Raw genomic sequence first — 24,058 nt, 5'->3', positions numbered from 1 at the left:
GCGACGGCTGGGGGCTCCCGGCGCGGGGGACGCTGGTGGCCAAGATGGCGGCGGAGCTGGTGGAGGCCAAAGTGAGTGAGCGGCGGCGGCGCCGGCCCGGGCGGGCGGGAGAGTGGGCGGGGGCCGGGCGGCGGGCGGAGGTCTGCGCCTTCCGCCTGGGGCCCCACGGCGCGGCCAGCTCGCGGTTCGCCGCCCGGCCCCCTCGCCCGCCCCTGGCCCTGGCGCGCCGGGTGCGGGCGGGGGGCGGGGAGGCCGGGGGCGGGGCCCCCCAACCTTTCCCCAGCCTTCGCGCTGGGGGTTGGTTCTCGGGCTTGAGGCGGGGTTGCCCCCCCACAGCCCGAGTGGTTAGGGTCCCGTCTCCCTAAGCACGGGGACAGGGCCGCGCCTCCCAGCTAGAGGCACAGTTCCCCCGGACAGCCCGACGGGCTGGACTGCTCGTCCCCTCCTCGCCCTGAGCCGGGGTCCTGCTCTTTGGCCTGGGGGAGTGTCTTCGCCTCCCAAGGCACCGAAGGCTGGCATCTGGGTCTCAGCCCCCCCACCCAGCAGGCCAGCTGGGGTTGGCGACTCCCTGCTCTGAAGGGTCCCCTGACCCTTCTGCCACCGATTCCACCATCCGGGGTGATGAGCCAGGGTCCTGAAGCACCCCAAACACAGTGTTTTCTTGGGGTTCGTACCCCGGGCTGGAGTTTGGACCCCTAGTTCAGCTCCCGCGTTGGTCCCAGAGCCCCGCCCCCCTCCTGACACCATCTCTCTCGCCTTCGGAGTGGGCACCGTGTCACTCGAGTTCGCTCTCCCGCCTGGGACGGAGTCCTGACCACTGTTCCCTGTTCAAACCCTTCCTAACTCTCTCCTCAGTCTTGGGTCCTGGGCTTTGCCTTCCTCCCACTTTTTACCCTCGGGACAGCATCTGTGAGGTTTTGGACTCTGCTCCTGGGGTCTCTAAACTTCACGCTAGCAAGATCAGACCCCATACTAAGTTTCCCCTATACTCCTTAGTGAGTCTGCTAAGATCACACTCCCTCCATACAGCTCCCCAAACCCCACTTTAGATCTCTTTATGCACCCCAGCTCTGGCTTCTGGGCCTCCGTCTCCTTTTTTGCTGGTTTCCTGTGTTGATCCATGGAGAGTCCCCCACCTCTTTCTTCAGTGCCCTCAGTGCTTCTCCCTCATACTCCATTTTGGGGTTCAGGTTCCACATCCCATAGGTGCCATCCCTGTTAAGGGATGTACCCTCTTCCAGGTACCTCCCCAACGGTGAGGCTCCAGAGCCCTTGCCCCGAACTACACTAGGGTTGTTCCTTTCCTTCCTGAGAAGTTTACTCAAGGTCTTTGGTGGCAGGGAGGTAGGGGACTGGACCTTTGCTGGTCAGAGGCTCCTCCCCCTCCTTCCCCGCTGGTCTCCCCTCCCCAGGGTCCTGACCTGTAAATGTTTTCTTTCTCCTGTTCCTCTCTCTCCTTCCATCTCCCTTCCCTTCCCGCGGAGATCTGAAATGGAGCTCCCTTCCCCCTGGAGCGTCCCCCTCAATGCCTGTACTACACACACTGCCCTTCTCTAGGGTTTTGAGAAATTGGGACTTCCCCTGGAGATGCAGAAGTCTGAACTCTGCACGCCCGAGGTGGCAGCCGGTGGGCTTGAAGTCCCCTGGAGCCCTGAAATTCAGTGGTCCCATGGGGCTGTGACTCTGTGACTCTGGGCCTGGGCACCCGCCCCCACCCCCACGCCCACCCCCACCAGAGGGTAGGGACTAAATTCTTTTATACCATCCAGGGCCTTGAAATACGATCTGATGAACTCTCTTTGACCCTCTGGTGGCTGGGGCCCCCCACCCCAATTAAATCAACTTGAGCCTTTTTTCAAGTTCTCTAGAATGTGAGCCTCCGTTCAGTGGCCCAGCTTTGCTCTGAGCCTCAGGAGCCTTTCTTCTTTAGTCTCTGGCTGTCGCCGTGGAGTGTCGCACGTGTCATTGAAGTGTTCTCTTCTTTTAGGTGCTTACCTAACCTTTTGTATTAGGAGCTGGGGGTTTCGTCTTTTGGGGTACAAAACTGGCTGCTCCATGGGGAGAACGGGGGGGGGTTGTTGGTAAACTTGGAAATCAGACTCTTCACCTGAGGCCCCTGAGAGGGCTTGGGGGAAGAGGTAGTCTGGGAACCCCTTGGGATGGTAGCATTTTGCGCAGATCTCCCATTTCCTGGAGAGAAGGACCTTAACTTTCCCCCGTTCAGAGGAACCTATACCTGAGACCGGTTAAGTTAAGCCCAGCAGCTCTATCCAGGCTGACGTTTTTCCACGCAGCTCCGAACAAGCCCAGAGTTGAGACTATGGAAGCCGTCGGGGCCTGGTGCTGTTTATAAACACAGATCTGAGGGGCAGGCGGGGTAGGATGAAGCCATGGCAGGAAGTGATTTGCAAAGTGCTTGGGGCTTCTTCCTGAATGTTTGTGCCCCTCTCACGCTGTCCCTCCTCCCAGTGTCAAGGGCAGGCTCCTTGGTGGTGGCAGCTGCTGAGAGATCTGAGTCGTGAACATATGGCAGCTTGAGGGATGTGCCCCAGGATGCTCGTGCGGCAGATCCGGATGTCCAACCTGGTGAAAGGGCTAGGCCTCGGCGGGGGCGGGGCGCTCCCAGGGGCGGGGTGATGTTAGAAGATGTGTTATGGTCAGACTTGGAGTCCCGAGCCCACCTGCCTTTAGCTCCATGGAGGCCAGTCAGCTTCCACATGACATCGCTTCTCCCCTCCAAGGCCTTGGGCCTCTTCCAGAAGAAACATCTTGTTTGCAAGCCCATTTTCTCTGCTCAAGGTAGGAAGTCAGGCCAGGGAAGGTGAAGTCTTTGTTTTCATAAGTGTTCCAGGCTTTCTGAAGGCCAGCACACCACTGAGGTCCCGAGGCCAGGGGTGTGCTGGGATGTGAGGGTCCCCAGGCCCCCAGACAGCTGGGGGGGAGTGGGAGGAAGTGCCCTTGGGACTCCGATGGACCCTGCCACTGCCGCGCTGGAAGAGCCCTCGTGCTTGGCATGCGGCGGACACTCCACGTCTAGTGCGGGAGCGGGAAAAGGCTCTCTCTTGAGGTTTTGCAGGCAGGACGGGGCAGCTCCACACGTCTGTCTCTGTCGTTTTGTGCCTCGACAGCCCCTCCCCGCCATCAGCCGGAGCCTGGTGTAAGGCTGGGAGTGATCTTAGAGGGTTCCCATCCCACGTGGCTAGATGAGGTGCCCAAAGTACAGAGAGGCCTGATGGAGGACCCAGGGTCGTCCGGGAACCCGGGGCTCCTAAGTCCCAGTGCTCCCATCAGTCTCCACGCCTCACCCTTCGACAGCCAGGAGACGGGAAACACCAGAGCCTTCTGGCATTGGGACCGCTATGTAAACACCCTGGCAGGATTCCCACTCACCTCCGACTGTCAGACTCTCAAGTTGAATTTAAGGGCTTTATTGGTTTCCTTGGGTGGTGTCCTGCCCTGTGCCCACCAGCTTTCAGTATACACCCTCATCACTTGTACCTGTTTTCCCCATTCGCCTGGAAGTTTCTTTTACCCACCACGTTTCATTCAACACAGGCCAGCTTTGGGGCTCAGTGTGAGTGGCCCAGAAACCCTGCCGGCGCATCCATCCTTCAAGGACACTTTGCTCGTGTAGCCTATGGGAAGCGTCCCTCCCCTTGGGGTCCAGGGTCTCACAGAGGGCAGGCCATGGTCAGGCTGCCCCAAGGAAAACATTGGCATCAGCTGAGCTCTCGTGTTTGGCTTGATTGAGTTGGAGGGACCCTGCCAGACCTCTTTCATCACTTCGCCACAGCTCACTTCACCACAGCTCACTTCACAGCCTCTGGGGCTGCCGGATTCCCAAAGCCTTCCCCTCAGACCCACGGTTCTCGATCCTGTTCCCAGGGGACATTTGGCAGTGTCTGGGGGACCTTTGTGATTGTCACTGCTGGGTTTTGGGGGGGCTCCTGGCATTGAGTGGGTGGAGGCCAGGGATGCTGCTGAGTACCCCATAGTGCTCAGGACAGCCCCACCCCAGAGAACAATCCAGCCGCAGCGTCCACAGTGTCGAGTTGGAGAGGGCCTGCTGGAATGATCAGCAGACGTTTGATGCTCGCCTGTGCTCAGCTCCATGTGGACACTTGTAGTGCGGAAGAGAGAAATTGCCCCTGGCTTTAGAGTCAGGCCTAGGTTTGAATCTTGGCTATAATGTGGAGCTCCCTCCCCGCAGCCTGGCAGGGTTGTTTTAAGAATCAGAGTTAAGTATATGATTGCATGTGCAGCTCAGTTCCTGGCAGGTGATTAGTATTAAATCGTGGCTACCATCCTCCAGACTGAAGGGAAAACATGTTTGTGGCCAACGTTGATTTACTCTGCTTTCCGTATGTTACCTCATCTGGTCTTTCCCACATCCCGACGAAGTGGATCCTGTCATCCTGATGAAGAGACTGAGGTTCAGAGAGGCCATTAGTGTTCTTGGCTAGGGAGTGGCTGAGGCTGTTTACGGGTAAAGCAAGATTCCCAGTTCCTGCCCTGGGGATGCTTTCAGGCTTGAAGATGGGAAAAGAGAACCTAAAATAGAAGGCAGTGGTGTGTGTTGGGGGGGCGGTCAGAAGCTTTTGCTGCGTTGGCAATGCCGAGGAAGGTTTGAGAAGGAGGAGGGGAGCAGGGCTGAGCTGGGAGGGGGCATCACAGGGAAGGGTGAGCAGGAGGCCTGAGCAAAGGCATGGAAGTGGGACTGAGCCTGGGCTAGTGGGCCTGGTGCCAAAACCGCCACCTCCCCCTCCTCCTCCTGGGCTCCTGCCAGCTAGAGTGAAGGGGACCTGGGGGCAGGGCGAGGCAGCACCTGATGGGCTGTCACTTCACTGTCCCCCAATTTAGGGCCCAGGTGGCTCCAGGAAGCCCCTTGCTGCATTGGCAGTCCCCGAATCTGGCCAGGTCTCCCCTGAGCGTGTGTGTCTGTTGTTGCTCTTCCCCAGAACATGGTGATGAGTTTCCGAGTCTCCGATCTTCAGATGCTCCTGGGTTTTGTTGGCCGGAGTAAGAGCGGACTTAAACACGAACTTGTCACCCGGGCCCTCCAGCTGGTCCAGTTTGACTGTAGCCCCGAGCTATTCAAGAAGATCAAGGAGCTGTACGAGACACGCTACGCCAAGAAGAGCTCAGAGCCTGTCCCCCAGCCCCACCGGCCCCTGGACCCCCTGACCATGCACTCAACCTACGACCGGGCTGGCACAGTGCCCAGGACTCCCCTCTCGGGCCCCAACATTGACTACCCCGTGCTCTACGGGAAGTACTTGAATGGACTTGGACGCTTGCCTGCCAAGACCCTCAAGCCAGAAGTGCGTCTGGTGAAGCTGCCCTTCTTTAACATGCTGGACGAGTTGCTGAAGCCCACAGAGCTGGGTGAGTCTGCCACCGCCCTGGGGGGGGGGGGGTCCCACCTTCTGCATTCCCCCAGTGCCTGTGGCAGCTACGTCACTGACCCGGAGTGTCTCTCGGGAAGCAGCGAGGGCCAAGGGGTCGTGGGGGGCTTTCCCTCCTAGGAAGCACAGAAGCCCCCTCTGGGTCTTTATATTAGTGACCTGTAGGGTTGTCTCACGAATGAGCGTGAATCACAGCAGCTTAGCACAACAGGCACTTGTGAGGGTGAGAACTTGGGAGTGGCTTGGCTGAGCAGTCCTGACGCATGGGCACTGGTGAGGTCTCCGTCAGGCTGTTGGCTGGGGGCTGTCTCATCTGAAGGCCCGACTAGGGCTGGGGGCCGCCCACTCACAGGGTTGCTGGCAGGTCTCGGTTTCTTGCTGGCTTTTGGCTCAAGACCCTGATTCTTGGCATGTGGGCTCTGGAGACTGTTTAAGCATCCTCACAGTGTGGAATGGTGGTTTGCTGCGTCCGGAACCAGTGATGGGGGTGGTGGGAGGGTTAGTATGCGCACATGTGTGAGCGTAGGGGCAGCTAGAAGCCACGTCGCTTCTTTGACCTCCGCTTGGAAGTGACCTAACTTTGTGTTCCACGTTCCGTCGGTCACACAGACCAACTCTGTGCATTATGGGCCGGGACTGTTCCAGCCTGGACCATCAGGAGGCGGGCATCACTGGGGGCCACCGGGGATGCTGGCTTCCATGCTCTAACTCCCTGTGGCAAAAGGGCTGGAAGTTGGATCTGACCTTCCTTCCTTCCTTCCGTCCTTCCTTCCTTCCTCCCACAAAAGGCTTGTTTCCTGGTAGGCAGCCTTGGGAGCAGCCTTGGCCAATGGGTTCAGGCCGATCACCACGGACCAGCAGGTTAGGGAAGGCTGGCTGTGCTCCCAAGAGGTGGGACACCGCCAGGAGTAGAGGGGACAATGCCAGGGCCTTGTGGTTCCTCTCTGCTCATTTCTCTGGCCCCCAGGTTGATGGCGCGCCGTGTGTGGACAGGCCCCTGGCCCCTCACTGGCAGCCGTGATGATGGGGCGGGGTGGGTGTCGGCCTGATCTCGGCCTCCTGTGCTCCCTCCGGCCACAGCTGCTGGTGCCTCCAGGGCTCCAGATAGCGAGTCTAGTGCGACGGGCTTCTTGGCGCCCCTCGGATTTGACTGGGTGCCGGCGTGGGCCTGGAGGCCCCTCTGGTCGTCATTCTCACCTCTTCCGTCTTCTTCCCCTTGAGGGCCTGCTGGGTGGGAGGCCCGTGGAAGCCCACCCTGGGGAAGCAGCAGGGAACAAGCAGAGCCCTCCACCCTTGTAAGGGTTCACTCTGGCATTCCTCGTTTAGGGCCTAGAGGTGCCCCGAGCGCATGTCAGTACTGTGGGTCCAGCTGCCCCCCTGCAGCCCCTCGTCCACACCTCCCTTTCAACCCCCGCATCTTTACCGAGCCCCTGCTGCACACCAGGCTCTGGCCCTGGTTGTGAGTTGGGCTCTGTGTGCCGTGGCAGAGGTCACAGCCCCACCGTGCCCCCCCCCCGTGCCCCCACCCGCCATGCCCCCTGCTGTGTGCCTCAATCCCTCCTGCCCTGCTGACCCAGCATCCCGTCTTGCTCAGCCAAGGGGCCCCTCTGTGCACGGAGAGTTCCACGCCAGCCCCGTGCCAGCGAGCCCACTCTGTCCAGCCCTAGCTGCGGGGAAACGGGGGGGATGCAGCTGCCTCTTTTCCTCCTTCCTGTAGCCCTTGAGCTTCGTGAGGTTGGGCAAGGCGGCTGTGGTTCCGGTGAAGCTGGAAGGAGTTGCTGCTGGTCCAGGCCTTGGAGTCCCAAGGCCCCGTATCAACCCGAGTCTCTGCCCTCTCCTGCCTTCCCTCTGGCGGTGTTGGTCACCAGCCCCCGAGTGGGGAGTAAGTTGGCCTAGCAGCACCTGTCGTGGGGTTGACATGGCACCGTTGGAGACCCAAGGCCCTTTCCTCAGTTTCTCCAGGACAGCCCCCACCCCGCCCTGGCTCTGCTCCTCCTGACTATCCTCTGTACGTGTTGGAACCCATTCTCCCCCTACCCCCAGGGGTTCTCCGGCAGGCTCTGGGGGCCTTGGGACTGGCTGGCTCTGAAGGTCAGGCTGATGGTTCAGGTTCCTGAGGACTCAAGGGTGATGTTTGTAATAAGGAGGCTGGGTTTTCACCGGGAAGCAGAAAGTCAGGCATGGCACTGGGCGGGGGACAGAGGTGACTTTGAACTCAAGGGCCAGCATTCTCCCTCTCCTGCCTGGACCACGAGCGTCCTTCCTGCATGGTCCGCTCCCACTCCTGCCCCGCAGTGCATCACTTTGCCCTGAGCCCCCGGGGACCCCAGTCACCTGATCTCCGGGAGAGTCTGCTCCCCTGTCTACACCAGGAATTACTCTGCTGGCGGCTCAGAACAAAGAGGCCTACCCCGCCCTGCCCTGGCTCCCACCCACTCCCCCGCCCCTATCCTGAATGTACCCCTTCCTTGGGACTCCCATCCTCAGGGACCCTCTGTTGCCTGCTAGGTTCTGAGGGAGCGTCCTCGTCGAGCACAGATCTGGTCCTGAAGCCGTCTGGTCCCCTCTATTCCAGGACCAGCGGTTTTGGCCCCCCGCTCCTCAACCTGGGGGCCTCCCTGGGGTGCCTCTTCTACAGCGCTGGCGTTGCCCAAGAGCCACCTCACGGGGCTTGCGCTCAGCTGGCTTCCCCTTCCCCCCGTGCTCCTGACCATGACCTGCTGACCAGAATGAGGTCCAAACACTCTGGTCTGTTTCCCCGGAAGAGCCGCCGGCCAGCTCCAGCTTCGGGATGGAGACCGCGCCGGGTGCAGAGGAGACATAAATCACAGGGAGTGGAATGTTTGGGTTGGGGGAGGGGAGGAGAATAATGGAGCTGGAAGGACCTCAGGAGACAGATGATCTGCTCCAGCGGGGCTGGCACCTAGAAAGGTTGGGAAACTGGCGCAAGGTCACACAGCCTGCTGAGGAGGGGGCCCTGGGGCCGCAGCTCAGCCATCTTCCTGACTCTGACCCTTCCCTGAGTCATCAGTGCCCTGCACCCCTGTGGGGAGATACCCATTTTGAAGCACGGGAATGTTCTGGACCTCCGGCCTCCTCTTAGCTCAAAGAGCCTGGCTGTCCGACCCGTCCCAGCCAGGAAAGGGGCACTTGCTTCCCAACCCCAGCAGAATCCAAGGGGGGCCAGGGAACACCGTCCTGGGCATGCCCCTGCAGCTGGGGGCTCACTGGGCATCTGACAGCCACCCAGGGTGTGAGCGGCCGGAGAGTGACGGAGGAGGCCTGGAGCCCCGTCGGTGCGTGGGAGAAAGGAGAGGCCATCCTGAGACTTGAGGGCGGAAGGAAGGAAGCACGACCTGACGCGGTGCTGCTCTGTGAGGCTCGCCAGTGTCCTGTGGCCAGCGTCTCGGGCTGTGGGGCCGGGCCCTGCCGCCCCGAAGTGAAGGAGCCAACCCACGTCGTGACAACTCCGAAGGGTCTCCTGGTTGTCTCCGTGCCCCAGAGGGTGGCCAGCACCAGTGCTGGCTGGGGACTGCTGGTCCGGCACCCGCCCCGTTGTGCAGGGCACACACGTGTTCCCCCTCCGGCCTCTGGCTGGTATCGCCGAAGCAGCAGGGGAGGTATGGGGTCCCCCGGCTGGCGTGTTTTGCCGGGAAGCTGCACTTGAGGTGAACGAACGGTGCTGGGAGAGCAATGCTCTGCTTGGGGAGCGCAGGCTTCCTGGGGGCGGTCAGGGCCGCGAGCTCCTGCCGATGCATTCATGGGGAGGTGGCAGGCAGGAGGCTTCCTGGAGGAGGCCACGTTCCAGACCTGAGGGGTGAGTAGCCATAAGCCTGACAGAGAGGAAGGAGCAGGGGAGTGTGTCCCAGGTCCGGGCCTGGCAGTGAGCGAGGGCTCGGGAACAGAAGTCCTTGTGACTGGAGCGAGGTGCGGCGTGAGAGGAGAGAGGGAGGGAGAGGCCAGAGAACACAAGATGGGTGGGCCACGGGGAGAGTGGGGGCCGGCTGGACTGTCCCGAGGGCTTCTGGGGTCGTCGAAGATCTGGTAAGCTTTCCCGGGTCTCGTTTCCTGGGGTCCTCTCTGAGGTGGGTGTTAGCTCCTGAGGGACGCAGAGGCAGAGTGGCCTGTGTGCCGTCCAGGGGCCAGGCGGGGCTCACACGCAGGTGCATGCTCCCTCCCTGGGTCCTCAGGTCCATCCCGGGCCCTGGGAGCTTGGGTGGTCACGTGGCATCCCAGGTCCGGCCTCCCAACTCAAGGGGCAGGTGGCCCAACCTACTGGGCCGGCGGGGCTTCCCCCACCGCCCACCTGCCCAGCCGTCTCCCTGGTTTCTTCCCTCCACGTTGTCAGTCTTCCCCCCAGCAGCCAGAGGAAATTTTTAAAAGAGCCATCCAGTTATGTCCTTCCTCTGTTCAAAACCCTCCCGTGACCCACTGACTTTTCTGCTTGGTTTCTTCCCTGCCCTCCTCTCCTCTCTCTCTCCCTTCCCCTCCCCTCACTATTCCTCCAAAACACCAGGCCGTGTTGCCCTGGGGCCTTTGCACATGCTGTACCTTCTGTCTGTCACACTTTCTCAGACACCACATGGCCCTTCCCTCCCGAGGCACCTAACCTGAAGCTCATCTTCTTTTCCTACTTGCCTGCCTTCGCCTTCTCGTCACCACCCTCTCCCCCTCCATGGCTTTGCCCCCAGCCCTGGCGTGGCTTATTCATTTGTAGGTGTTCTTCTTTAATGTCTGGGCCTGGGATCGGTTCATTCCCTCACTGCATCCACGGTGCGGAGCGGGGCAGGAGGTGCCCAGTCCGGGAGCTGAGAAGCAGCCAGGAAGCTGCCGTGAGAATGACCGAGAGCTAGCATTCTCCAGCTCTCCTTCAGTGTGTGACCCTGTACCATCCCCATGACCTCAGGAGTAGCAAATCAAGAGCCCGCCAGCTGGGTGTGGGCACCCAAGTTCTGCCCCTGTGATTGGAGGAGTTGGGGTGTGAGCCCAGAGCCCCTGACCCAGGGCAGGTGCCTGCTTGCTCCCTGCTGTTGGCAAGGCCCCCTGCACCGCCCACACCATCTCTTAGACCTTGACTTCCTCATTTGGAGAGCCGGGGCCGGAGTCAGAGACCCTATGTGGGTCTGGGGGCATTGGCCTGGAGGACAGGCCTTGATCCTTCTCTGAGGCCCCAGGGTGCAGGAGGCTGCAGACTAGTGGGAGGGAGGCCAGGCCTCTCTGACTGATTGGAGATCCCGGTTTCTTTGCTTTTTATTTAAACTTTTGTAAAATTGTGTGTGTGTTGTAGAAAATAGTATTAGGCCCCTGTTGGAGGTTTGGGCTTGTTCTTGCCACCCTCTTTTTTTTTGCATGTGTGATCCTCCAGAACGGTGGCTACGTCCTAACTACCGTTTTACCCTCCCGCTCATGCCCCCCATATCGTGTTCTCTGCTGCTGGTGGTTTGCACGGTGGCCTGGCAGCCGGGGTAGAGATGGTCGTGCTGGGCTCCTCTCTTAGTGTCTTGGATTGAACCAGAGGCTGGTTCCCAGTCCTCCCAGAAGACCTGAGAGCAGGGGGTTCCCTCCCTTTAGTCCCTGGGGGGCTCTGAGGCCTGGGGTGGGTACCTCATCCTAGCCCACGCGGGGCCCCCATGGCTTTGTGGCAGCCTATGTGACACGGCAGAGGTACTTTGGGGTTGGTTCAGTGTTCATGACGAGCCAAAGACACTGGGAAATTGTGTTGATTCTTAGGAGGTAAAAGTTTTAGAGAAAAATCAAGCGGGCAAGGAGATACAGGCAGTACCAGGATTGCAGGGGGCTATGGGGGGCTTGCAGTTTTTAAATAAAAGCGCTCAGGGAAGTCTGTCATTCTGGTGGAGTTTGGGCAGACTTCAGAGACATCAGGGCCATCTAAGTAGCTGGGGGAGGAATGTTCTCGAAGAGGGGATATCGAGTGCAAAGGCACCAAGGCAGGATGTTCTTGGCACTTGGGGGACACAAGGAGGTGGCCTGGGTGGCTGCTGTGGAATCAGGGCCACTTGGGGTGGGGACAGCATCCCTCAAGTGGCAGGCGGTGAACTTGGGGGAGCTGGGGGGCCATCGAGGGGTCAGTGTACTGATCGGAGGGGTAGGGGTGGTGGGAGAGGGACCTTGCTAGTGTGTTTTGAAATTGGAGCCAACTGGGAATTGATGCTGGGGGGACAGGGGGTGCCGAGAGTCGTGGATGCTGCCCACGGCCCAACCCTGAACAGCCGAAAGGGTGGAGCTGCCATTGGCAGTGGACGATGGAGGCCTGGATTTGGGGGACCCCCACCCCCCTCCTACCGTGTGGGGTATGCTGTGTCCCGGCCGAGGGGGCGGCTCACCTCCCACTGGCCACTTGGCTTCCTGAGGGAAGTCAGCCACCCGGGGCCCATGGCACAGCAGAAAATGCGAACGCTGTCCCCACGGTGGTGTCATCTAGAAGGGGGAGCCCTGGAAGGGACCCCAGACTCTTGGCCTCCCATGATAGCGCTCACCTGCCTGCCTTGTTTCTGGGGATGGAGCTCCCTGGCCAGCAGGTGGGATTGGCTTCCCGCTCAGCCGCCAGCCGCCGCAGCCCAGCTTGGGCATGGTGAGCGCCCCCCGCCCCGCCCCGCCCCGTCGGAAATAATTGCCCTTTGGCTCTTAGGGCAGGTCTGGGCATGTCTACAGGTGGCCTATGGGCCCCCTCACCCCCCCAATTAGACGGCCCTCCTCAAGGGCCCCAACCAGGACTGCGCAGGGATTCGCCAGGCCCTCGGCAAACAAGCGTGAATTGGTGGCGGCAGCTTGGTGGTTACAGCAGCTGCCTCTTGCTGAGCTCCAGCCTCATGCCCAGCTCTGCGCCCCGAGAACTGGGTCCCGGGGACGGAAGGCACCCAGCCTGGGGTGGGGGTAGGGATGTGTGCCCCGGGCAGAGCTGGGTTATGAACCTGGTGGTCTGGCTTCTGAGTCTCGGCTGGTTTCAAATCCGAATTGTGTTTGCTTTTTACTTTTTTTTTTTTTTTTAAGATTTTTATTTATTTGAAAGAGAGAGTGTGAGCGAGAGAGATAGCATGAGCAGGGGGAGGGGGAGAAGCAGACTCCGCTGCTGAGCAGGGAGCCCGATACGGGGCTCGATCCCAGGACCCTGAGATCATGACCTGAGCCGAAGGCAGACACTCAATGGCTGAGCCACCCAGGCGCCCGTGTTTGCTTTTTAGATAGGTTACCTGCTGTTGTGGTTTGGAATTCAGAAGGTTCTGGAGCAGCGGTTGGCCGACTAGGGCCAGGGGCCAATTTCATTGGCAGCCTTTTTTCCTAAACCAAGCTGTATTGACACAGCAACGCCCCATTTGTCTGTTTATTGTCCCTGGTGGCTTTCATGGTACAAGGCAGAGTAGGGACGTTGAGGCAGAGACCACGTGTCTTACTAAAACCAAAACTACTTACGCTCCAGCCCTTCATAGGAACAGCACGCACACCGCTGTTGGAAGGGTTGGCCGTACAAAGAAGGCTGGCTTCTAGCCTCTCCCGGTCACTCCGAGGCAGTGGCTGTGGCCGATTCTCAGGGGGCTCCCAACCCAGAGATGTCTCTTGAGCAGATGAGCAGACCTGCACTTACGCAGACCCTTCCCCCTGTCGGTGACACGAGTCCGGGTGTGACGCACACCCACCCGCACCAGCTGCTTTCACCTGACAAGAACATCTCGGAGGTTACTCCTTACCGTCCTTATCGGAGTGTGAAGAGCTTCTGGATCCTTCGCTATCTGTGTCGGGGTTGCGTGGTATTCCTCTGTAAGCTGCTCCGGAGTGCATCTTCACCAGACCAGGTCGGTGGGCATAGACTTAGGCCATCCGCCATCGATGGAAACCGTTCTGAGCGATGGCTGTCCGCGGGCCCCGGTCCTCCTGGGTGTGTGAGCACGTGTGCGGTCATGACCCTAGAACCGGGGGCCGCTGGGTCCACGTTGTGTGTGGGTGATCTTGGCAGATTGTGCAGGACGGCCTGCCCTCCCCAGAGGCTTTCGCTCCTGCCAGCCACGTCGCATCCAGTCTTCTGATCGGGTGGCTTTCAGTGTGGTTGGTTGGTTTTGTTTTTTTAAGATTTTGTTTATTTATTTGACAGACAGCGAGAGCAGGAACACAAGCAGGGGGAGTGGGAGAGGGAGAAGCAGACTCCCCGCTGAGCAGGGAGCCCGATGTGGGGCTCGATCCCAGGACCCTGGGATCATGACCTGAGCCGAAGGCAGACGCTTAACGACTGAGCCACCCAGGTGCCCCTGTGTAGAGGTTTTAAACCAATCTTGCATTCCTCAGCTAAATCCCAAGGGCCCGGATATTTGCTGATATTTTCTAAAGGGTTTTTATGTCTGTGTTCATGGGGGATGTTTATCTGTAATTTTCTTTTTTTGATGTGTTTTTGTCAGGTTTTGGTATCAGGGTCGTGTCAGCCCTGTAAAGTGAGTTACTTGTTCTCTTCTTTATTTTCTGGAAGTTCATAAAAGTTTATACAATTTCTTAAATATTAGGTAGAACTCACCAGTTGGATCTGCAGTTTTCTTTGTGGAAAAGTTTTTAATTATGAATTCAGCTTTTTTTTTTTTTAAAGATTTTATTTATTTGTTTGAGAGAGAGAATGAAAGAGAGAGCACACGAGAGGGGGGAGGGTCAGAGGGAGAAGCAGACTCCCCGCCGAGCAGGGAGCCTGATGTGGGACTCGATCCCGGGACTCCAGGATCATGACCTGAGCCGAAGGCAGTCGCTTAACCAACTGAGCCACCCAGGCGCCCGAATTCAGCTTCTTTAACTGATAAAGGGCTTTTCAAATTTCTTATATTTTTTGGTGCTAGTTTTGGTAATTTGCAACTTCGGAAGAATTTGTCTATTTCATTTAAATTGTCAGATTTATTGTCATAAAGTTGTTGGTTTCATTCCTGTATTAAACCAAAAGGGTATAGATGTGTACTACGGTCTATTTTTCGTTTCTGACAGTGGGTGTGCTTATGATCTTTTTTTATTGTTTGTTCTACTTAGCTTATCAAAGAAGACTGGCTTGATTATTATTTCTGTTGCTGACTTTCTATTTTTATTTTTAATTTTCTTCTAACTTCAGCTTTAATTTGCTCTTTTTTCTAGTTTCTTGAGGAAATGCAAGGCCTTCATTTGAAAACTTTTTCTGTCTTTTTTTTTTTTTTAGATTTTATTTATTTGACAGAGAGAGAGAGAGAGACAGCGAGAGAGGGAACACAAGCAGGGGGAGTGGGAGAGCGAGAAGCAGGCTTCCAGCAGAGCAGGGAGCCCGATGCGGGGCTCGATCCCAGGACTCTGGGATCATGACCTGAGCCGAAGGCAGACGCTTAACCATCTGAGCCACCCAGGCACCCCGTTTTCTGTCTTTTTTAATAGAATCATTTTAAAGCTCTGATTTTGCTTCCAAACGACTATGTTAGCTGCTTCCCCCAAGTTTTGGCGCAGTGTATATTCTCATTTAGTTCAGGGACTTTCTGATCACCCCTGGGGTTCTCGATGCAGTTATAATTGAGAGTGAAGAGCCAGCTTGTCACCACCATGGTTTCCGTCCCCGGCAGACATTCCTCCACTTCTGCACCCAGGTGGGCACTTTGGGATGGTTAGTGTGGTGCCCCTGCTGCCCTCCTTGTGTCTCCTGCTGTGAGCTGGGCTGCTCCGTGACTCTTGTTTTGTGCACCTGGAGGTTCAGGGCAGTTTCACTTGCCTACCTCCTTTGCTGGCCATGAATGCCCGAGGCAGGACCTCTGTCCAGCTTGTCCCTGTCCCCTCCGGCAGTGCCTTGCAGGGGCTTTGCTGAGCACCACACAGACAGGCACACGCTTGCCAGTTGCCCAGAACAGTTATGTGAGGTGGGGACAGAGTTGTTGGCATCTTACAGGCTCCAGGGGAAGCAGCTGGCCCAAGGGTGTGCAGTCTGTCCCACTGCATCCTGCCAGCCCGCCAGGCTCCTCTCCGTGAGCTGAGCGCGTCTTTTTTTTTTTAAGATTTTATTTATTTGAGAGAGAGAGAAAGAGAAACCGCGTGAGAGGGGAGAGGGTCAGAGGGAGAAGCAGGCTCCCCGCCGAGCCGGGAGCCCGATGTGGGACTCGATCCCAGGACTCTGGGATCATGACCCGAGCTCAAGGCAGACGCTTAACCAACTGAGCCACCCAGGTGCCCAGGCTGAGCGCTTCTGTTTTCCTTAGAGACCCTTGAACCCCGGAGGGCTAAGAAATTTGCTGCTTCCCAAGAGGCCCTTCCAGGGTTAGGGGTGTTCCCTGAATCATAGGCTGTGGTGTGGCACCAGGAAGGGCTGGGCTTCCCCTGCACCCTCGTCCCAAGCGGCCCTGCTTCCATCCCACAGGCCTGGCTGCCTGGGTGAGGCTCAGCCTCCTGTTCACTGCTTCCGGGTCTGAGGAGGGTCCAGCCCCTGGAAATGGGTGTGGCTGGCTCCCTCACTGGGGACCAGACATCACCCTGACCCTGAGTTTGTCTTTAGTTCCACAGAATAACGAGAAGCTTCAGGAGAGCCCATGCATCTTTGCGTTGACGCCAAGGCAAGTGGAGCTGATCCGGAACTCCAGGTGCGCTGCGCCCTGCACCCCTGCTGGCCTCCGCGGCAGGCGGTGGGCCGGCATGGTCTGGGGCCGTCTAGAGGGCTGGGCTAGGGGCGCCTTCTGCAGACCCGATGTGGGCCCTGCGCTCCGCGGTGGGGGGAGGGGAAGCCCTGCCCCCGCCCTGTGCTCGGCACCTGCCGTGTGTACCGGGCAGTGCGCCCTGTCTGCATGCTCTCGCTGCCTCTGATCCGCAGCCCCCGCTTTAACAGAGCTCCCCTTGGCCCTGTTGGCATGGGGGCTGAGCGGCATCCCTGGCCCCACCCACTTGATGGCAGGACTCCTCTAGTTGCGATGGCTGTAGCTGTCCCCAGACACTGCCTGGGGTCCTGCCGGGGCAGGATCTCCCTGATGAAGACCCCGAGCCATAACAGCTGAGGGTCAGAGGCATTCCCGGTGTCTGCTCCCCGAGGCCCTTCTGTCTGGAGCAGCCGTTTGTTGCCCACTTGGCACATACTGGGTCTCTGCCTACCGACCTATTAAATATATCCGCGTGGACACTCCCCTCCGGTTGTACAGAGGGAGAGGTCATCTGCCCAAGTCACCAGTGAGTAAACAGGAGAGAACGTTTCAGTCAGCGCCCAGAGACCTTCGGTTGCCAAGGGAGGTAGCAGGTGAACCTGTCTGGCTAGCGCAGGCGAAGTGATCAGCGTGCCGTGCTGGGTGCTCTCCTGCCTCACTGACCCCCCTTCTCCCCTCTGCTTCCTCGGCATGTGCAGAGAGCTGCAGCCCGGGATCAAGGCCGTGCAGGTCGTCCTCAGGTGAGCCTGGGCCTGCCCGCATCCCCCAGTGCCCGTAGCCCTGCCCTGTCCACCCCAGGTGCATCCCAGTCGGGCCCCTCTCCCTCCTGACGGCTTCTCTGGTTCTCCCCGGTTCAGAGGTGGAGGCCTGCTCCTCCTCTCTTCCTGCTGTCCGTCCTTGCCTGTGGACACACCACCGCCCAGCCTTGCTCAGACCAGATCTGGGGCCCCGAGAGCCCCTCGTACGGTCCAGAACGGCGATGCATCTGTTGGGCAGAAATGGCCCTTGTGGCCTCCACGCCGGCCTTGCACCCATCCCCCTCTCAGGGCCACCCCTCTGGCCAGAGCCCCTGCTGGCCTCACGGTCCACGTTGTTATTGCAGAATTTGCTACTCAGACACCAGCGGCCCTCAGGAGGACCAGTACCCACCCAACATCGCCGTGAAGGTCAACCACAGCTACTGCTCGGTCCCGGTGAGTGCCCCCCCCGCGGCCCCCGCCACCGCAGCCTTGGGCCACTGTGGGGGTGGGGCAGAGAGGGCACCATGGAACCTCTTTCCGAGGTGTGAGCCCCCGCGTCTGCTTCCAGGGCTACTACCCCTCCAATAAGCCTGGAGTGGAACCCAAGAGGCCCTGCCGCCCCATCAACCTCACCCACCTCATGTACCTGTCCTCGGCCACCAACCGCATCACCGTGACCTGGGGGAACTACGGCAAGGTGAGTGGGGCGGGGCTGCCTCCTGCCTGCACCCCCCCCCCGCCGCCCCTCCTCGGCCTCACCACCCCTCCCCCACCTCTGTCCCCAGAGTTACTCCGTGGCCTTGTACTTGGTGCGGCAACTGACCTCTTCAGAACTGCTGCAGAGGTTGAAAACCATTGGGGTCAAGCATCCAGAGCTGTGCAAGGCGCTGGGTGAGCTGGTGGGCCCATGTGTCACCCCGGGGGATGTGGAAGGAGGGGGAGCAGAACAGCCAGCACAGAAGCCCTGAGGCAGGGACGCGGGAGTCAGGCCCTCCAGCCCAGGGAGCCTGGGTGGTGAGAGCCAGGGGCAGGTCTGGCATGTGGGCAGGGCGAGCACATGGGGGTCATCCCCACAGCAGCAAGGCGGGAGAGATCCTGGGGGATGGGGGCTGGAGGCCGTTGCTTCTGACTGCTGGGCGGGGACCAGGGACACGGGGGCAGGAGCAGACCCGATTCACAGCCGGAGGTACCGGGGAGTGATGGAATCCAACCTGAGACCAGACCGGCTGTGTTGGGGGTGGTGGGGGGCACGTAGTAAGCGCTGAAAGTGAACCACCGCCAAGACGGTCCTGTGTTTTGGCTCGTGTCCGTGCGTGCGCTGGCTGTGCGGCCCTAGGCAAGTCACTGGTCCTCTCTGGTCACTGCACCTTCTCACCAGATCCTCACAGTAGTCCTGGGCCGAGGGACTTGGCGATGTCCCCATCCGACCACTGGGGACCCTGAGGCGCAGAGTGGCAGGGCTCCCGCCTGTGCACCCCACCCCACTGCCTCCCTCTTTCCCTCAAAGAGCCCTTTCTTCAAAACCGGTCCCCCACCTGCCCATCTCCCTGTGGGGACAGTGACCGACTTGACCAGAGGGGGCAGGCATTGGCGTGGGGGCCAGGTGGGATTCATCTAGGCCGAGGCCCACAGGGTGGGGGCAGGGCACCCAGAGGTCTGGCGGAAGTCTGGGAGAGGCGGGGGTCCGCAGGGCTAAAGGGAGTGGTGTGTGTGGGACCGCTTGGGCCCCTGCTTGGCGCCGACGGTTCAGTTTCCTCTCAGAAGCCACCCGCAGGCTGGGTCACCGGCTGCTGGGTTTTTAGTTGCTGCGGGAAGTCCTGTATTTGTCTCACTTGTAGCCTTCTTGCTGCACCCAACCTTCTCTCTGTCGGGTGGGGAGGAGGCGGCCTCGCTTCAAAACCAGATGCACCTGAGTCCATCGCTGGCGTTTGGCCAGAGAGGCAGGCCCTGAGGTGGGGATTCACGTGAAGGTGTGAACAGCTGATGGGGCCTTCGGGACCTTGGGGAGAGGGGTGGGCCTAGGCCCCCTCAACCCTGTGTGGGAGGGAAGGGGAAGCTTCTGGAGGAGGGGCTGCAGGGGTTACACGGAGGAAGGAGGGGCAGCTCCAGGCTCCGTCTGTCCTGAGCCCTCTGGGGGTCTGTCAGCCAGTCTCCCCGTTCCACCGAGAGCAGAACAAATGCAGAACGAAAGGGTCCGGAGGGAGGGAGACCGCACTCCTCCTTGTGGGCCTGCCTCAGGGTTTGCTCGTGCGCATTTCCTTCCAGTCTCTCTGCAAGAAGGGGACCTTGTGTGTTGCTGTGGGCATTTTCCATGAGGCCTTTGGCTTCAGGTCACCCGAGAGGCCGTGCTCGTGGGCTCACTCCTGCTCCTGCCAGGGGTGGAGGTGTCCGGGAAAGGGGCCGCCAGGACCATCCTGGAGCGGCCCAACCTCCTTCTCGCTGAGCCCTCCGGGATGGTTGGTGTGGGACACACAGTCCCAGCGGACAGCCCCGTCTGCGGCTGTCGGTTGCCTCCATCTCTCTTCCAAAAGAGGCCCATGGGCTGTGAAAACGGGCAGCAGAGGGGGCTTGTCGGGTCGGCCTGCCCCATCGGCATGCCAGGTTGTCCAAAATTACCGGCCGCTGCCCAGGACACTTTCACAGGTGATCCTCGTGGCCCTGGGCCCTGGAGCTGAAATGTACATCTCGACATCCTGGGAGGTGGATGTTGGGGTGCTCCGTGTGTGGACCGTCTTCCCCCTGAGATGGAGGGGTTGAGGGTGCTTGCTGCTGCCTTCCCCGGCGTCCGCGGGTGCTGGAAAAGCCTGCGTCTTGGCTCCGACCCCGCAGACGCCTCTGTCCCTTCTGCTAACGACGGCCGCCCCCTTCTCCGCAGTCAAAGAGAAGCTGCGTCTGGACCCCGACAGCGAGATCGCCACCACCGGCGTGCGGGTCTCCCTCATCTGCCCGGTGAGTCGGGCTGTGCGCGTCCTCTGCTCCCCACCTGCCCGCAGCGCGGGGCCGCCCGGGGGGAGGGGGGCCACTCACGCCACCCGCTCCCTCCCCGCAGCTGGTGAAGATGCGGCTGTCGGTGCCCTGCCGGGCGGAGACCTGCGCCCACCTGCAGTGCTTCGACGCCGTCTTCTACCTCCAGATGAACGAGAAGAAGCCCACCTGGATGTGCCCCGTGTGCGACAAGCCGGCCCCCTACGACCAGCTCATCATTGACGGGTGAGGCTCCAGGCGGCGCTGGGCAGCCCCCGTCCCCCCCGCGCCCACCCTGCGGCAGGAGGGGCCGCGCCGCGCCCCTCCGGAGGCCCCTGGGTCTCCTGACTCGGGTCTGCGGGTGGCTCAGAAGCCCTGGCCGCAGGGAAGGCAGATGTCCTCCTCGTGGGGCTCCAGGGCCTTCGTGCGCCGGCGGGGGCTGCCAGCTTAGGCTCTCGGGGCCCAGGAGGTTGCTTGTGTTGCTTGTGACCCCGCGGACCTGGGGTCTGCTTTGCCCCACGTGAAGCAGGGACCCCAAGAGCTCGGTGCCGGGGCCGCTGCGCGAGCCGGAGAGCTGCTGCGCACCCAGCATTCAGCACCGCAGCCGGTACGCCCTCTGTGCGGAGAGGTGGAGAGCACAGTCTCCCCGGTTCTGGTCTCGGCTCTCGGGTGCCCCTCTGCCCAGGCGGCATCAGCCCTCCCCAGGCCACGGGGGGATGAGGGGAAGAGGCCGTTCTCCCCAAAAGGGAGACTTTGCTCAGGTCTTAGGTTTCCAGAAAGTGAGCCCAGCACCTGACCAAGCAACTCCGGCCAGGCGCCAGCCACACCCATGTCCTGTCCCCGGAGCTGGGGGAGGGGCGGGGGGACAGAGGCTTTGGTTAGGGGAGTTGCGGCTGCCAGGCTGGGTCTGTGCCTACCCTCTGCGCCTGGCAGTGCGTGAGGGCCGAGTGTGTGCGTGGGATTTGTGCATGCTGTGGGCCCGGGGATGGCCCACGGTCGGTAGGGGCTTGGCGTGAGTCCGTCCCCACACTGGGGTGCTTGTCTTCATCTGGTCACTGCACTCGGGCTGTTGTCAAGCCATCCCTCCCAACCGTGCCAGGAGGTGGGCCTGGATCGTCCCCACCTTACAGATGAGGAGACTGAGGCTCAGAGGGGGCAGTCACCTGCCCCGGGCGTGCCCAGCTCACAGGTGGCCGGGCCAGCACTGGAACCCAGGTCCGGCCAGCTCTGAGCCTGGCTCCCCTCCCCGGAAGGGCTGAGCTGCCGTGCCCCAGTGTCCCCACGCCATCTAGCCTTGGGGTGGAGTGAGGAGGCCCCTGGGGCCAGGCACAAGGGTCAAGGCTGAATGGCCGCTCTGTTCCTGGCCTGGCAGCTGTGTGGCCCCGTGCTTGCCTCTCCCCCCACCCCCACAGGCCTAGAGCGGGTCACCCAGGCTCGAGTGGCGGCAGCTCCGACAGCTCCAGGGGCAGAGGGTCCTGGGGTCTGGGGGGGTGGCTGTGCCCCGCACGCCACAGTCCCAGCATCCCACAGGCTCTGGGCATAGCCAGGGAGGCTTCCTGGAAGCAGAGTCCTTGATTCATGTGCTTCCTCGAGGATTATGCTCTTTTGTCCCACCCTTGGCCCTGAGCCGGGTGATTCTGGGGTCCTCATAAGGACTCTGTCCCAGACTCTGCCTTCCGAGGACCCCCAGCTGGGCATGGGGGGCGTGGGGCACGAGCCAGCCAGACACTCCTGCTTGGGCTGCGCACGGGGGCGGAACTGTGTTGACACCACAGAGTGACCCCGGGGCATGTCCTGGAGCAGGAAAGGGCCTCCCTCCCGTGTGACTGCGTCTCAGGTGGTTGAAGTTAACGTGGAGGCAGGTGCCGCTTTGACCTGGAACAAATGTCGGGGCCACATTGGCCCGTTGCCACCGCGGCACGTGTGTCCCCTGTATGGGACCTGGCCTGGCGTGGGCCCCTCGGCTGCTGGAGTTGGTGGGCGCTGCATAGGCCTCGTAGGTGGGCAGACGGAGGCCCCGTGACCGGGAGGGGCAGGGCCAGGAATGGGGTCCAGGCGGCCCGCTTTCTGGTCTCATTGGCTTTGGGGAGCTTCCCACCCCTCCCCGGGCCTCAGTGTCTCCGTCTGTAAAATGGGGCTGGCTGGCAGTACCTCAGTGAAACGGTGCCCAGGGCCAGGGCCTGTCCCGCTGGGCCGGCCGTGCTCTCTTGGGGCGCTGCTGTGTGCGCGGGACGCGGTGGTCTCGCTTCTTCCTGCCCCACCCCAGGGCTTCTCGGGGGCTGTGAGCAGCGCGCTCGGCCTGTGCACGCCTGGCGCCTCGTCTGTAGCGAGGGGCGGCGCGGGGTCGGGATGGGAGGGTAGGGGCCGCGGGGCAGAGGGGTAGCGGTGGGCTCACGGAGCGCTGCGCGGGCAGGCCCCCCCCCCCCCCCGCAGCCCCGCTGCACCTCGGGGCGCCGGGCCCTGGTGGGGGTTGTCCGAAAACCGCTTCCGCAGAGAAGGAAGTGGCTTATTTAGCGAGCGTCCCACCTGAGTCGGGGGGCGGGGGGCAGACGGCGGCCCAGGAATCAGCCCCCCGCCCCTCCAGGCTCCTCTCCAAGATCCTGAGTGAGTGTGAGGACGCCGACGAGATCGAGTACCTGGTGGACGGCTCGTGGTGCCCGATCCGCGCCGAGAAGGAGCGCAGCTGCAGCCCCCAGTGCCCCATCCTCGTGCTCGGTGAGTGGGCTCCCCGCGAGCGGGCCGGAGCGGGGCTCGGCTGGGGGCTCTGGGGACCCCGTGGCGCTCGTGGAGGCGGGGGAGCACCCCAGGGCCCCTGCCCCTCACTGGCCTCCCCGCGCCTGCTCTGAGCACCTCTCCCTGTCGCCCTCAGGCACCTCGGACGCCAACGGGCTCCTGTCCACCCCCAACGTCAACGGGGGCGGGGGCGGGGGCGGGGCGCTTGGGGGCGCCGGGGGCGGGGGCGGCGCGGCAGGCGGTGTCGAGAACGGGAAGCCGGGAGCCGACGTGGTGGACCTCACGCTGGACAGCTCGTCGTCGTCGGAGGAGGAGGAGGACGAGGAGGAGGACGAGGAGGACGAGGACGAGGAGGGCCCCCGGCCCAAGCGCCGCTGTCCCTTCCAGAAGGGCCTGGTGTCGGCCTGCTGACTGCTCGCCGCCGCCGCCGCCGCCCCCGGCTGGACGCTCGACTTCCCTGGTGCTCACCCACGCGGAGGGGGCGCAGGCGGGCCTCGGGGTGCAGAGGGAGGAGTGATTGGTTTCTTTTTACTGTTGTTCATTTTGTTTTTCCACCCCTTTCCCTGGCTCCTGGTACCTGTACCTCTGGACTCTCCTATCGGAGAATTAAAAAAAAGTAAAATGACAAAAAAAGTCCAAAAAAAAAAGGAAAATGAGACAACAACAAAAAATGAAACTCTTACAAACGAGGCAAGCCACCCGCCCAGCTGCCTCCCCAGCCGGAGCCGAGCCGTGGAGCCCGAGGCGGCCCTGGGAAGGGGCAGGCAGACCCGGGGAGCCGCACTCGGCCGCCCCGCCTCGCCTCGCCTCTTCCAGGGACCATTCCAGCCGGTGCAGAGGGACGGGGCGCGTGGGGGTGGTGGGGGCGGCAGGGGAGACGGACGGGCGCACGGCCCCCCTCCCTGGCAGCAGCCGCGACTTTGACATCCGTCTGTTCCTCTGCTTTTTTTCTCTGCAAACACGTTCTCTCGCCCAGAGACCCTGGAGCGCACCGCTGAGCAGGGAGCATTTTAGCCAAGAAGCCATGGAGTGGGTTGGGGCGGGGAGGGGGGCGGGGGGCACAGGAGGGGCGGGGGGTGTGTGGGGGGGGCCGGGGAGGGTTTAGCCACAGATGTGTTGTATTTTTTGAAAGTGCAATAACTTGGTATTTTGAAGACCCAGCATGTGGCCAGGACCCCCTGTGGAAGGCGGGGGCCCCAGGGTGCGGCAGCGTGTGGCGTGGGGGGGTCTCAGTTTTCTAGCCAGCTACCTCGGTAACTCCAATTCAGGTTAACTTCCCTACGGAACAGCGCAGATGTCCACAGACGCCCCCACCACCCCCGGCCCTCCTCAGAGGGGCGGGGCGGGCGGCCACTTCCCAGGGGGCAGCAGGGACTCCCGCCTCGCCCTCTCCACGTGGGGTGGCTCCTACCCCCCTCTTGCTCTTGGGTTTTCCGACGGGTAGAGGCCTGCCTGGCCCGCCCCCCCGGGGAGCCTCACTCTCGTCTTCCAACAGGACCAGGCCGAGGGCCACCCGTCAGCGACTCGCCGAGCCCCTGGGGGCGCCCGGCCTCGGGGGTCCAGCCATCGCGGGGGGTCCCCACCACTGCCC

At 61.3% G+C, this 24,058-nt stretch overlaps 1 protein-coding gene across 3 annotated transcripts; it reads left to right on the top strand.

The window, feature by feature from the left end:
* On the top strand, positions 1-23,114 carry PIAS4 (protein inhibitor of activated STAT 4). Of its 3 annotated transcripts, none has more exons than XM_034996769.1 (11): positions 1-71; positions 4,959-5,385; positions 15,895-15,952; positions 16,729-16,770; positions 17,133-17,223; positions 17,339-17,467; positions 17,556-17,661; positions 19,646-19,719; positions 19,820-19,980; positions 22,319-22,449; positions 22,604-23,114. In XM_034996769.1, the coding sequence occupies exons 1-11, from the start codon at positions 45-47 to the stop codon at positions 22,876-22,878; spliced, it is 1,521 nt and encodes a 506-aa protein (XP_034852660.1). In that variant the 5' UTR covers positions 1-44; the 3' UTR covers positions 22,879-23,114. The 3 variants fall into 3 exon arrangements, with proteins under 3 accessions (XP_034852660.1, XP_034852661.1, XP_034852659.1); XM_034996770.1 differs by having other exon boundaries at positions 15,895-15,979; positions 19,904-19,980; XM_034996768.1 differs by having other exon boundaries at positions 15,895-15,979.
* Positions 23,115-24,058: the final 944 nt, after the last annotated feature.

Source organism: Mirounga leonina, unplaced genomic scaffold (genome assembly GCF_011800145.1).
Source record: "Mirounga leonina isolate KUSES-001 unplaced genomic scaffold, KU_Mleo_1.0 Mir_94, whole genome shotgun sequence".
In the NCBI taxonomy this organism is placed as follows: Eukaryota; Metazoa; Chordata; class Mammalia; order Carnivora; family Phocidae; genus Mirounga; species Mirounga leonina.
Note: the sequence above shows the minus strand (reverse complement) of the source record. Positions and strands in the feature narration are given on the sequence as shown.

Coding starts and splice junctions, on each gene's coding strand:
- PIAS4 (XM_034996768.1), top strand. CDS start 45: ATGGCGGCGGAGCTGGTGGAGGCCAAA. Junction 17,468..17,555: donor CCTGGGGGAACTACGGCAAG/GTGAGTGGGGCG, acceptor CTCTGTCCCCAG/AGTTACTCCGTGGCCTTGTA. Junction 22,450..22,603: donor GTGCCCCATCCTCGTGCTCG/GTGAGTGGGCTC, acceptor TGTCGCCCTCAG/GCACCTCGGACGCCAACGGG.